The sequence below is a fragment of the Limulus polyphemus genome, unplaced genomic scaffold, assembly GCF_000517525.1.
Source record: "Limulus polyphemus unplaced genomic scaffold, Limulus_polyphemus-2.1.2 Scaffold3505, whole genome shotgun sequence".
Lineage (NCBI taxonomy): Eukaryota > Metazoa > Arthropoda > Merostomata > Xiphosura > Limulidae > Limulus > Limulus polyphemus.
This window is the reverse complement of record NW_013669115.1, coordinates 25,899-41,299: the sequence shown is the minus strand read 5'-3', so window position 1 is coordinate 41,299 and position 15,401 is coordinate 25,899. Positions and strand designations below refer to the sequence as shown.

Here is a 15,401-nt window from a genome sequence, read left to right as displayed (position 1 = left end):
TTTATTAATCATATCATGTTTTAAGTTAGTGAACTGTGGAGACTGTATGTAATATTAACATTAGTTGTTATTTTTGTTAACCCTTTCAAGCTTTGTTTGATTTTAGAACATGTCTGTTCAAGTGAAAATCAAACAGCCTGGTGATCTACTACAAGATGTTTCAAAGTTCAGTTACAGTGATGATGAGAATCAGGATAGTTCATTCTATAATGTTATGAACCTGAAAACAGAAACTGAATTTCAAAGAGAGATCAAATCAGGGTTAGAAAGAACATGTGGTAAGTACAGACATCACCTAAAACATAAGTTTCTTGACACTGGCTCAACACTTACCAACAGACTTGATTGGTATAACTGATCTTGTAACCCTACAGTAAACATAATACAAAAACATAAGGGTTTTTATACCATATCTTCATGAAATTCTTTAAACATAAGTAGTATTTTGTACACAAAAACTCAGGTGTTTAATTACGTATCTCTACTGAAAATTTGTTAATGAATATAGGGAGTTAGTGTGTTGACTACTCCAATTGCAAAGTGATTTTCTTCTTAAGATTTTAAATACTTTCTTCATCTTAAAGTTATCAGATTTCATTGGAGTAATCTCTAAAATATGGTAAATAAATATCAAATGATTTTTTCAGTAAAATGATATTTTGTGTGTTATCTTATTTACATTATCTCTATACACAATCCTTTGATTTGACCAACCTTGTAATCACCATACAAAAATACCAAATACATTACTTTCTTTCCAGAATGGCTTTAAGTTGTAACATGAAACTACAGTTTTTTTATGTCAAATACCTTAAAACTCCTAACAGTATATATCTATTTATACCTAGTTTTAATTGTTTTATTGCCCTTACACTTGTGTCTAATTACAAATCCAGCATTAGTTGTAAATCACTCGACGAATGTGTAGCTTATGTTACTGTATTGAATACATAACCTACAATCTGTTCATGAGCATACTTCATGAAGAATTTTTATCATTTCTCATTATCTAACTTAACCTAACCTAACGAGATTGTGATTGATATATTTTAGTGAATTTAATAAAGATAAAATATAGAATTTACCCCTTGGTTTTTTTGCTGTCAGTTGCTGAATAAGCTTAAGCCTACTTTTTTAGACTTATGGTAGAAATACATAACCTTTTTTTTTAATTAGATAATGCACGTATGAGTTCAGAATAATAATAATACACACAAAGCAAACAATATTTTATAGCTATCATAATTTATCTGGTTTTCTAAGATTTAAAGCTTCCCTTATGCTGTCTATCTAAAAATCTACATTATTCTATCGTGACGGGTCGTGTGTCAAAGGTCATGTCATATTGTTTGTTGACCTGCATTCAAAATTTTATTGAACTACTATTTTATGAATTTATGTCAATAAGTTTGGTATGAAATTTAAGATTATAATTCAAATTTTAGTATTATAAGTTAGTTAATTTTTTAATTTAAAAGTAAATATTAAAAACACAGTTAAACATTGATTTTTTTTGTGTGTCATGTGGTATGTTGAATGCAGCACTGGTTTGAATTATATTGTTATGTCTCAGTTCGTTTGTTAATTTCCCGTAAAAATTTTTCCCGAAGAAATTCAGTGATACAAGTCCTTTCTTAAATAAAACTAGTTTATTCTTTCTCAATACAACTTTGCAATTCACAGAATTTCCACTGTCACTTTAACTTAAACACACGCTATAATTCACAACGATTCATGTACTGTACTTACGACTTGACTCGATTATCTGTCTATATCTTCAGTCTCTCTCTGTCAGCTATTCCAGTCCAGATTGATTGTCTGTCGCGCTTATATACAGGAATAGAGGGTGCGTAGAAAAGACTAGAGTTGCCACGAACAGACATGATCCTTCTAGAATCTCCAGCACACATGTTTCTAGCGTCGCATGTCATAACAATATGTTTTTAATCCATATAGAAAGTCTATAGTTTTGAACGAATTATAAATTTAAATTACCAATATTGAGTTGCTAGAATATGATATAAGAACCTCTTTTCTTTTGCTATATGCTAAGATGTCACTCATATTGAATCAAACACAGTGGCCCTGCTCATATCTTTCCATTGTAGTGCATCCCCTCGTATGACTCCATGACGGGTGGGGTCACAGGGCACTGAATCTTTCTCTTTTATTATGGATCCCCTAAATCCAACTAATTTTTTCAAAGAACTCTGCTTATTGGTAAATGTCCACGCCTTGAAGATTCTGAACTGCAGTCTACATCACAAAGTACACCTGTAACTCGCTTCCTGATCCTGCATTCCCTGTCTGACAAAGCTTTAGGGCAATTGTCTCCCTTTTTTATACAGAAAGGATTAGAGGGGCTTGCTGGGTCTCAAAAGTCAGTTAAAAAGCTCCATTCTGGAGACATCTTGGTTGAAACCTCCACAGCAAAGCACAGTGAACTCCTCTTGAATTCAAAGGCCATTGGGGATATACCCATTGAGGTTACTCCCCATGCTTCTTTGAATTCCTCATGAGTAGTTATTGTTGAGAAGATCTTGAAGACCATTCCTGAGTCAGCGATTTATGCTAGTTTCTCCAGCCTAGGAGTTTCAGCAGTTTGTTGAATCCTCACTCATCAAGATGGTATTATGGTGCCAAACTCTATTCTGATTTTGACGTTTTCATCACTACGTCCACCTGCCACTGTTTAAGGCGGGCTATTTGAATTGTAAGGTATGGTCATATATTCCAACCCTCTCCAATGTTTCCAGTACCAGCGGTTCAGTCATTAGAAGATATCTTGTCATGGTTCTGTGACGTGTGCTCGTTGTGGTGGCAAGGACTACATTGCCTACGAGTGCAAACTGGACCTTCACTGTGTTAATTGTAGTGGTTCCCACCCCTCGTACTTTAGGTCTTGCCCTAAGTTGGTGGAGGAGAAGTAGGTACAGCATTTGAACACTGTTAACAACATTTCTTACCCTGAGCCTCAGAAGCTATTCTTTCCTACTCCCTCTAAGACATATACCACTGCACTACGCTCCATTGCTACGGTAGAGGTGCAGATGAACCTTTCTATGCCTCCATGTGAGTCTTTTTCACACCATGTGATAATAGAGTTGACCGGTCTATGTCTACCCCAATCTCAGTCCCCACTATTCCTTTCAGTGAGTGCCTGAGTCCACCTCCTCGGGCACTGGTGTCCGCTCGGGTCCTTCTTTGGCCCCTAGATGCAGGACGATCAATCGATCACACCCTCAGTCATTGGATTTCCAGTCTGATGACAGAGATCTACCCACTCGATCAAGGGCAGGATTTATGGAGGTCGATCAACTTTCATCTAGTAAAGAAAAACAGCGTGGTTGTAAACTGAAGTGTTCTCCACCCTGTTCTCCTCCACCTAAATAAAAATTGCCATTTAAATAAAATTGAAGTGTCGAGGTTTTCATTCTAATCTTGATAACGTCAAGGCCTTGATCGACATCTATCATTTTGTGTGTTTCTCCTAACAGGAAACATTTCTGAAACCTACCGATAAAATCACCTTTTGGCAGTATTCTTTGTACTGGAATGACAGGTTGTGTGATGGATAAGTGCATGGAGGGGAGGCATTGCTGGTTGACTAGCATGTGCTCTCCATATCTGTGTCCCTCGATACACCATTGGAGGTTGTAGCCATCCGTGTTTCCTTGGGTCATACCATCACTGTTTGTTCTCTACCTGTCTCCTGGTGAGACTTATGATCAGTTGGACCTTGATGCTCTCATTGACCAGTTGCCTTCTCCATTTTTACTTCTGGGAGACTTTAATGGACACAACCCCCTCTGGGGTGGTGCTGATATTGATGGGAGGAGTTGTTCTGCAGAGTGTATGCTCTCAGATCACAGCCTTTCTCTCTTCAATACTGGAACATATACTTATTTTCATGCTCCTAGTCAGTCTTTTACTGCCATTGATCTCTTGATTTGCTCCCCTTCACTTTTCACTTGCTTTTCTTGGATGATTGACAGTGACCCACGGAGCAATGATCATTTTTCTATCATGAGGGTGGTTGATGCCACCCGACCCGAGTGCCATGGTGGAAGTTGGACTGGGCTGATGGGCCACCTTTCACCTCTCTCTCTTCGAACTTGATCCTGCCTTTGTCTATCTGCCATCAGTAGACGACTGTGTGGTAACAGTGACTGACTATATCGTCCAGGCAGCTGCTCATTTTATTCCTTAGGCCTCAACACGTTTTCCATGGTATCCTCATCCATGGTGGAGTCCTGCCTGCCAAGAGGCAAGGAATGTACAAAAACGGGCCTGGGATACCTTCCGACGGTATCCCTCTCTTTTTCTAACCACATTAGTTATCAGCGGGCCTGTGGCCATGCTCGGCAGGTTCGATGTCAAAGCCAAAAGGAGTCTTGGATTAAGTTCACTACTAGCATCTCTTCTGCTACTATTTCCAAAACTGTATGGTACAAGATTTGGAAAGTCAATGAGAGGTTTGCTTTCAACCCCTTTCTATCTTGCTCTCCAAAGGCCAGGAAGTTGCTGATATCTAGAGCATTCCTGATGCTCTTGGCCACAGCTTTTCTTGTGCATCTAGCACTTCTGTTTCTTCTCCTGTCTTCTTGGCCATCAAGTCTTGGGCAGAGCAATCATCTCTTTCCTTTTGGAACGATTGTCTCCATGACTATAATCGCCCCATGTGTATTCAGACTTGTTCTTCATCAATCTAGTAGTACATTGGTCGGACCTGATAATGTTCATTATGATATGCTATGCCATCTCTGTCCTGCTTCCCATACTATTCTTCTAGTTATTTTTAACTGGATCTGACAGGAGCACGTTTTTCCTTATGCTTGGCACCAGGCTATTGTCTTCCCTTTCTCTAAACCTGGGAAGTATCCCAACATTTTTTCTAATTATCTTCCCATTGATTTGACTAGTTGTCTTTGTAAGGTTTTAGAGAGGATGGTTAATGCTTGGCTTGTTTGGTTCCTCGATTCGAACATGCTCCTCTTGCCCACCCAATGTGGGTTCCGTCGACACTGCTCCACTGTGTGGACTATCTGATTTGACTTGAAACGTCATCAGGGAAGCCTTCCTCAAGAGAGAACATCTTGTTTTTGTGTTCTTGATCTCGAGAAGACTTATGACACTACGTGGACGTATGACATTTTGCAGGACCTCCACTCTTATGGGTTGCGTGGCCATTTGGCCATTTTTATTCAGAACTTTTTACAGGAGAGGCAATTCCAGGTTTGTGTGGGTTCCTTTCTGTTCCTTTCCATGGAAACTTGGAGTTCCTCAGGGCTGTGTCTTGAGTGTCAGTGTTAAAATTAATGCTATAACTACTCACTTTACTCCAACTGTTGCAAATGGGCTCTATGTCGACGACTTCACATCTCGTGTCAGATGTCCAAAATGAGATTTATTGAGTGGCAGCTTCAGACTGCCCTCAATTGCTTGTTGACATGGACCACTGCAAATGGTTTTACATGCATTTTTGCCACCAATGGGTCTCCACCTTGATCCCAACCTCCGTCTCAGTAATGCTGTTATTTGTGTAGTCCCTTAGGCAAAGTTCTTGGAGCTTATCTTTTATCATAAGCTTACCTTCATTCTGCACATCAAGCATGTCAAGTGCGCAAGGGCTCTGAACATCCTCCGTGTCCTCTCTTCCACCTCTTGGGTAGTGGAATGATATTTGATGCTAAGGATTTATCGTGCCCTGATTCGATCCAAACTAGACTATGGGTTTTTGGTCTTTGGTTCTGCCAGGACCTCGGCCTTGAAGATGCTGGTTCCCATTCACCATCTGGGGTTTTGGCTCTGCACCAGGGCTTTTTGCACTTCTCTGGTCCAGAGTTTTTACACTGAGTCCCTATCTTCTGTTTCCATCCAGTTTTTCTGGATACCTGACCACGTCAGTATTCACTGGAATGAATCCACCTGCTCTGGTGCCATCATGACTGTGCATGTCCTGAATATGGACAACAGTCCTGTCTTCAAGGCGCAGCTACGTGCCAGTTAGTAATCGACTTGTGTGAGCAACGTCATAACAAGGTTTTTCAGATCAAATCTTCTGTTGCTCTTTGGATGTTGGATAATGTCATTGGCAATGGTGACACTGTCCAACTTGATTGTATTTTTAATTTTTTAAGAACAATTGTCCTTTTTAATTGTATATAAATCTTTTATACAAATTTTGGACATATTTTGGTTTTAACTCGTTGTATTTTTACATTTTACTACAACTTACTTTTACTGTTTGTACCGGATAGCCTAGTTGCTTTGCACCATAAAACTCCAAACAATTTAGTTAAAACATGAAGATCACTTCGGTATTTGCACAGACAAATCCATAATAAAAATACTTCGTTGAAAAATCTTTTTTTTTGTTGTGTGTGTGTGTGTGTATATAAAAGACTTGTAATCTTTACTAAAGTCTCAAATTTTGTGAAGATACACATACTGCATTAAAAGTTACAGTATAAATACTTGTGTATATTATACCGAGCCCATCATGAAAGGGTTAAACCTAAATGTTCAAACTGAATGTGAAATGTACAATACTCTGTACTAAAAGCAATGTAATGTAATACATTTTTTTTATAGATCGAAACAGTGGCTTTCTATTGGCTATAAATAACTAGCAGAAATGCTGCCCTATGAGTGGCTGTTTGTGCTAGTAGTTAGTAATCCTAGAATTAAACTGTAATCAAACCATCGTGTACAGTCCTAGTGAAAGTTGTTTTCTTGTACTAAAAGCAATGTAATATGACACATTGTTTTATAGATCAAAACAGTGGCTTTTATTGGCTATAAATAACTAGCAGAAATGCTGCTCTATGGGTGGCTGTTTGTGCTAGTAATTACTAAACCTAGAATTAAACTGTAATCAAACCATCGCATACAGTCCTGGTGAAAGTTGTTTTCTTGTTGTGAGGAGAGTACTTTTATTTAAAATTGTGTTCTATTTTAAATAAATGGTTGTTGCACATACCACAGTTATTTTTTTAACTGTCTAAGTCTTGAATACCCAATGTGTGAAATTGTTTTTGAATTTTTGTTTGTGGTGCCATTCAATTTATGAAACAGGAATTTTGGTTAGATATGTAGATAATCACATACATTCTGTATTCAGTATATTGTAAGATCTATTTGCAATATGTAAAAGAGAGGATGTGGCAATCGGGTCTGATTTTGTAGAATGTGATTCTGTAAGCAAATAATATTGAAGGCTTTTAAAGTAAGACTTTGCGTTAGTAATGTATATATTATAATGAGTAATGTGTGTTAAATTCTGTACATCTTATAGAAGTGGTAACTAAATTAGAGTGGAGGAAAGACCTAGAAAAGAAATGTTGTGGCTCTTATACTAGGGAAGGTTGAAGATTTTTTTTTGTAATTACTTATCAAATTAACTTAGAAGTTACATAATATTTTAATTTGATTAATTAACTATGTATGAAAACCAAGTTTTGGATGTAACTATCTAAATAGCTGTGATAAGCACTTTGACCTATCCATAGTGAGAGAGTCAAAGAAATGGATGAAGTTAACATTTTTCTTACAGTGACAATGTATTTCCAGTTGGTACTTACCTTCATCACACAAAGCTACCTCAATCTTCATTTGTTAAAAAAGATATTTATGATCAGCACCCCATCAATTTTGTGTCATTTATGAGAATGTACATATGGTGTGACTATACACCAATAGTATTGCACAACCAATACTGTTTTCCTGCTCAATCCTCACATTCCAGAATTGGCAGGCTCTAAAAAGAGGAAGAGTGGGATGTATGTGAGAAGAAGTAATTACTTATCACAAATACATTTTCAGTGTAAGGAAAATGTTAACTTCTGATACAGTTTTGCTTTATTTCACACCAAGCTAGATTACCACATTAAAAAGGTGGAGGGGCCAGTGTAGTTGCACAGATATCAAACCCAATGTAATACCACCACCAAGAATGAATGCGTGTGCTCAGAGATGAAAATGAAGCACACTTGTGAGACTACTTTCTGGAAAGAGGTATGCTCTTACCTGAGAAAATAGGAAATTAATCCAAAATGGGCAGAAAAGGAAAATCCTAGCACAAGCTTAAAATGGTTTGAGAGTTGCGAGCTGTAGCAACATATAAACAGAATTAGCTAGGTACATACCCAACCTCAACTGGAAAAACAAGGTTCCCTAATTCATCCTTGGCATTAGGAGTTTGAGGATGAAAAAATTGTCACAACAACACTGTGACTGTGTTACATATACCAATTAACCCCATCTGTAAGTAAGCAGAGTGTCATACGACAAACAATCAATATGATAAACTTACAAAACAATTGTAGGAGCAGAAGTATGACAAACTGAATCTGGCATTACATGATCATGCTGTTGACTAGACTCAACTATAAGAGCAGGATAATAGCTGTAACTGGTATTACGGGCAACATCAAAACTCACCCAACTGTAAATGCAGATAGGAGACATCTTGCATCTGGGATTATGAGAAGGACATGGAACATTTGCCCAACCATAGAAACAGTGCCCATACATCCTTTTGTTGGTATTGAGAGGCAGATGAAGTCTCCCAAACTCAATTGTAGAAGCAGGGAAAGAACCTTGTGCAACAGAAATTAAGGAAAAGAGAGGCATCCAATACATCCAACTGTAGTAACAGGGCACTGTAATCCCAAACCTAGCATTGCAAGGAGGATCCCATAGGTCGGACCTGGAAAAAAGCATCCAGGGGAAATGGAGGCGGGAAAGCCAGTATTGTCCTCTTCTCACTGAGTGGATAATTAGGAGTAGGGATGGCAAAGTAAAATCCAACCTCACTCAGCAGAAAGCCTCCATTGTTTTCCCACATCAGCAACTCGAAAAGAGGAAGTGGAAAAAGGTGGAAAATATGTTGGGAAGTCTAAAGGAACATCACACTGAAGAAAGTTCAATGGGTGTCCATGATACACTATTTTGAAAAGCAGGCCAACCTTGATTTATTCAATCAAAGGGTTGGCAAGGATGGGTAGGAATCTCCTTGTACTTTACTCATGAAGTACATGAGTGATGGTCCATCAGAGAATTAAATATACTGATATCTGGTACATATATATAGATACCACTAGGCAAGCCACCAATGGTCTTGTGAAAACCCCATTTCTACAGCAAGCATTATATTGCAAACAGTAAATAGTATTTGTTTGAGGCACGGAATATCCAATCAAGCAACACCCACCACAAAGTGTGATCCCTATAATAGTGGTTCATACTGGTTTCCGAAAAGAAAACATAAATGAAAGGAAGTGATAAGATTTACCCCAGTCAGAGGTGAACGAATGTGTGCAGCATAGCCATGGGAGGAAGATACAGCCAGATCATGTAGACAATGAGCAACAAAGGTATTGGTAGTAGTCCACATTCCAGCCTTAACAACCTTCTCCAAAGGATGATAAAAACAAGCAGCCAAGGACATAGTGATTTGATGAACTTGATTAGAACAAACATTGTGGAGATGTTAATCTTCAATAGACAAGTTCAAATACACCAGTCTATGGAGTTTATGAATAAACCCAACAATTGTGAGTGACATTGACAAATCATAGGAAATGGAAGGATTTCAGGGAATAAAAAGTTGGAAACATGAACCTCGTAAATAAGAGTGTGCCAAATAACACCTGTAGGATCAAACCAGAAAAAGAAGCCTATCTGGATCAGAATGTAAGAACAGGTGGGAGATGGACTGCAAGGAAATGATTGAGAAATCCAAACAACCTTTCTTGGCAGCATAGGTTTTAGAGAGGAAGGACCAGTTGGGATAGAGAACATTATAATAGGAATGTTAAACGATTTGAGAAACATTAATGGAATAAACATCTATATGATGATGTGCACAAGCAACGAGGAGAAGAAGGAAATCTGTCTTGAGGGAGAGATGGTACAAGGAATGCATAGACAATGTTTAAAATGGAAAACACGTAAGGGCATAAAGAACCACATTGTAATCCAAATCAGTTGAAAAAAAGGACATGAAAGGATTGGAAAAGGAAAGAAATGACAGGAGAAGACAAATTACAGAGAAATGAAAGGTGTTCGACAGGGCTACTAAATAGCTAGACATGGTCAAAGCAGACAAGCCCATGTCAAACACCATCTGGAAGAATTGGGAAAGATGAAAAACAGATGGAAGAGTAAGAGAGAAACCACGTGAACCTGATCATGGCAGAAGGTTGCAATTATTAAATGGCTATGGAAGAAGATCTGATGGTTCAGGAAACAAAGGATATGACACAAAGATTCTGTTCCTGAGCTGAGACAATGGACATGACAAAAACCATGCATGAAGAAGGAGTTTGGTGAAATCTGGATGGACAACGTCTGATCAAAGTTAATGGAGTAGAGACCAAGGCAGAGGTAAAGGAAGGAGAGATTGTACAAGTAAAGGTCAGAGCAGGGGGAACCTTGGCTGTGCAGGCCAATACGAGGTGGTTTGGATGAGGGTAAAACTCTGGACAGAATGTGAATAATAGGGTAGGCATAGATGTGAAGACACCTCCAATCCTGACAAAACTGGGTGTGGAATGGGTGACTAATATGAAGGAAGTTTGGTGTTCCATTGTGTGGCAAAGGCATTAATATGAGGTGTTTCCCATTGAGAACACACCAGCTGAAAGACATGAGGATGGAAGGACCACTTCATTGAAAGAATCTGATTGGGATGAAATAATTGATCCACAACCAGATTCACAGCTTCAAGAACATGGTGAGCTAAGATCACCATGTTGTGATTGTGAGTTCAGAAAAGGATATCCAGAGTTTAAAAACAGTGACCTACATTTGGTTCCAGCCTGCTTGGTGATACAATTGGCAACAGTGAAATTCTCGGAGTGGATATTAAGCCCCCCCCCCCCACAGGAGATGAAGGAAATGGGACAAAGCCTGAAGAACGGTCATCTATTGGTATGAAGGGCAGACTGCTCGACAGACCACAGACTAATAAATCTCTCAAGAGTCAAGGAAAACACCCATACCATCTGAAGATGCATCACTGGACTGGTATAACTCTGGATAAGTCAGAGGAAGTGGAACTCCTCCCATGGTCTTGTTCCTGTCAAGCCATTAAGAGAAGTCAACTCTAATAGCTGAAGGAAAGGTAGCAGGGTGGTCCAAGAGATCCAAGGAAAAGCTCCAGTGAAGGGAATACATATGAGCTTGACAAATAGAAATGAGAGTTTCCAAGTAGTTTCCACATCCTCAAAATAGAACCTATTGAGCTGTTAGAGAATGTAACTTGAGGGCCATTGTAACTGTTTGCTCCATGTCCCAAAGACGAAGAGGAGAAGGCTGGGCCCCACTGAGGTTGTAATTGAAGAAAATCTCCAAATGAATAAGGTATTGAGTGGGGTAAGAATAGACATTAAACCCATCTATGTTGCTTGTGTTTCTATGACTGAGGACTGGAAGAGGCGAGCAGGAGCCAGTCGTCCATGTAATCATGAGTACAATGACCCATGGAGTGAAGTTGTAAGGCAATTGTTCATACTACCTGACAAAACACATAAGGAGTCGATGTTGGTCTAATGGTAGAGCCCTGAACTGGAACACGCAACCCTAAATAATACAGTGCTAGTGACGAAAGGGAATATTGAGTAGGAATTGCTCAATGCTATTGGTGGAGAGTAGTCACATGATATGTATAGGTTCAGATATGATGCAAAAGTTATGGGGTATACAGACTGGTATGCTGATCACATAAATTATTTTAGGAATGCTTAGAGGACAAATGAAGATTGAAGAGGAGAAACTCTATCTGTTGTTATTTGTACTTAGAAATTAAAGTGTAAAGTGATAAAATGGCAACAAAGTGCTTTTAGAATTTGAAAGAAATTTTGCCTCAAAATTAATAGGAGAACAGTACTTGTTTCTGTAAATGAAACATTGATAAACTTTCTAACTGACCAGTTTTGTTATCTTTCTGGTTCTTCACGTTCAGAGAGTGTACTGCTGTCATTTATTTCTATAAATGTAATTATCCTGAACAGTAACAGCCTATAGAAACTGAGACTTGAATAATCCCAAATCTCTAGTCATTTAATTTACCATACTGAAGTCAGTAATGAAACAGCCTTTAATAATACCTAAAGTTGATAAAAAAATGTATAGATAAACATTTTAGTTTAGTATTGTTACGACAGCGGTAGTCACATGACACTGGTAGCACATTATGATATTCTAGAAGGATCGGAGAACATCACTAATAATCCAGTATGTGCTAGGCGCCCTCTATTCCTGTATATAAATGTGCTGGATAATGTTAGACAAATTAATCGGTATTGAATTGCAGACAGGCAGAGATAAAGACGGACAATTGAGTCAAGGGCGGTAGTGACCGTAAGTAAGTGCGTGAATCATTGTGAATTATAGTGTGTGTTTAAAGTAACTGTGGAAATTAAGTGTATTACAAAGTTGTATTGAGAAAGAATAAACTAGTTTTATTTAAGAAAGGACTTGTATCACTAAAGTTTCATCCGAAAGAAATTATCTGGGAAATTAACAAACGACCAGTGGCATAACAGTATATATCTTGGCATGTATAAATACTCATTTAACACATACTGAACATTTAAACAGGAACTATAAAGTATTGATGTTAATTAACATGTTAAAGTAGACAAATTTATAGAATATATCGTGATAATCGCCACTTAAAGTTAGAAAATACTAACAGTTAATCCAGAAAGGCACTGGCTGAAAGTAGTGTTGGTTGATTTACACTGTACTATCATATTTTTACAGGAAGTTTTAGATGTTGTCTACTAAAAACATCTCTTGCATATGGTACGTTACCAACAGTTTATGTTTTTAATGCTATTCTGTTCTTGGTAGAATATGTTTTTATAAATTTTAAACTTAGTTATATATTTAGTATTTCTGTATTAATATTTGTGTTGATCATGTATGAACATTAAAATATATTTAGATGTTCATCAAATTAAGTAGTGTATGATATATTTATTATTACCTTATTTTTTGACATCATTTATATCTACTTTAGATAAAGAGACCAGTGGGAACATCTGTAGTGGAAGTCAGTTTCCTGGTTATGTAATAAAACAAGAAAATCACTTTACAGAAGACGTAAAATCCCAAAATAACAATATTAGTGGAGAAACAAAGTTAAGTGGAAATAACCTAAAAGCATCTAACATACATCAATGTAATGATAAACTCTACAGTTGTAGAAAAACATTTGATAACCTAACACAACAAAAGAAGACGTATCCTGAAGAGAAACCATATCAATGTGAAGTGTATGGAAATAATAACTTAAAAATACATCAAAGAATACACACTGGGGAGAAGCCATATAGTTGCACAGATTGTGGAAAACAGTTTAGAACAAATAGTAGTTTAAAAATGCATGTGATAATACACACTGGAGAGAAACCTTACAGTTGTACAGTGTGTGAAAAACAGTTTGGAAGAAATAGTGATTTAAAAGTACATGAAAGAATACATACTGGGGAGAAACCTTACAGATGCACAGTGTGTAGAAAACAGTTTGTTGCTAAAAGTAAGTTAAAAACACACGAAAGAATACACACTGGGGAGAAACCTCACAGTTGTATACTGTGTGGAAAACAATTTAGAACAAAGAGTGCTTTAAAAGTACATGAAAGAATACACACTGGGGAGAAACCTCACTGTTGTACAGTGTGTAGAAAATGCTTTGTTGAAAAAAGTCACTTAAAACAACATCTAAGAAAACACACTGGGGAGAAACCTCACAGTTGTATAGTGTGTGGAAAACAATTTGGAACAAAGAGTGCTTTAAAAGTACATGAAAGAATACACACTGGGGAGAAACCTCACTGTTGTACAGTGTGTGGAAAACAGTTTAGAACAAATAATAGTTTAAAAAAGCATGTGATAATACACACTGGAGAGAAACCTTACAGTTGTACAGTTTGTGAAAAACAGTTTGGAAGAAATAGTGATTTAAAAGTACATGAAAGAATACATACTGGGGAGAAACCTTACAGTTGCACAGTGTGTAGAAAACAGTTTGTTGCTAAAAGTAAGTTAAAAACACACGAAAGAAGACACACTGGAGAGAAACCTTACAGTTGTACAGTGTGTGAAAAACAGTTTGGAAGAAATGGTGATTTAAAAGTACATGAAAGAATACACACTGGGGAGAAACCTTACAGTTGCACAGTGTGTATAAAACAGTTTGTTAAAGAAAGTTACTTAAAACAACATCAAAGAAAACACACTGGGGAGAAACCTTACGGTTGTACAGTGTGTGGACAAGACTTTGGAGGAAAGGGTCAGTTAAAAGTACATGAAAGAATACACACTGGGGAGAAACCTTACAGTTGTACAGTGTGTGGAAAGCAGTTTGGAGGAAAGGGTCAGTTAAAAGTACATGAAAGAATACACACTGGGGAGAAACCTTACAGTTGTACAGTGTGTGGAAAGCAGTTTGGAGCAAAGAGTCACTTAAAAGTACATGAAAGAATACACACTGGGGAGAAACCTTACAGTTGTACAATGTGTGAAAAGCAGTTTGGAGCAAAGAGTCAATTAAAAATACATCAAATAATACACACAGGGGAGAAACCTTACAGTTGTACTGTGTGTGGAAAACAGTTTGGAACAAACAGTGTTTTAAAAATGCATGAAAGAATACACACTGGAGAGAAACCTTGCAATTGTAAAGTGTGTGGAAAACAGTTTAGAAGGAAGAGTTATTTAAAGATACATGAAAGAATACACAGTGGGGAGAAACCTTACAACTGTTCAGATTGTAGAAAACAGTTTGTATCAAAGAGTGCTTTAAATGTACATGAAAGAATACACAGTGTGGAAAAACCTTACAACTGTACAGATTGTAGAAAACAGTTTGTAACAATTAGTGTTTTAAAAGTACATCAAAGAAAGCACACTGGAGAGAAACCTTACAGTTGTACAGTGTGTGGAAAACAGTTTGTAACAAACAGTGTTTTAAAAATACATGAAAGAATACACACTGGAGAGAAACCTTACAGTTGTAAAGTGTGTAGAAAACAGTTTAGAAGGAAGGGTGAATTAAAAATACATGAAAGAATACACAGTGGGGAGAAACCTTACAACTGTTCAGATTGTAGAAAACAGTTTGTAACAAAAAGTGTTTTAAAAGTACATCAAAGAAAGCACACTGGAGAGAAACCTTACAGTTGTACAGTGTGTGGAAAACAGTTTGTAACAAACAGTGTTTTAAAAATGCATGAAAGAATACACAGTGGGGAGAAACCTTACAACTGTTCAGATTGTAGAAAACAGTTTGTAACAAAGAGTACTTTAAAAGTATATGAAAGAACACACACTGGGGATAAACCTTACAGTTGTACAGTGTGTGGAAAACAGTTTGTAACAAAGAGTAC

The 15,401-nt window shown here is 37.4% G+C and overlaps 1 protein-coding gene across 1 annotated transcript in view; it reads left to right on the top strand.

Moving 5' to 3' along the window:
• The window catches only part of LOC111088303 (gastrula zinc finger protein XlCGF52.1-like), a 23,738-nt gene that overhangs the window by 5,825 nt on the left and 2,512 nt on the right, over positions 1-15,401 (top strand). The window contains exons 3-5 of the mRNA XM_022398007.1: positions 107-278; positions 13,031-13,812; positions 14,737-14,967. Coding sequence (XP_022253715.1) covers positions 107-278; positions 13,031-13,812; positions 14,737-14,967 — 1,185 coding nt within the window. The remainder of the gene's footprint in view (positions 1-106; positions 279-13,030; positions 13,813-14,736; positions 14,968-15,401) is intronic.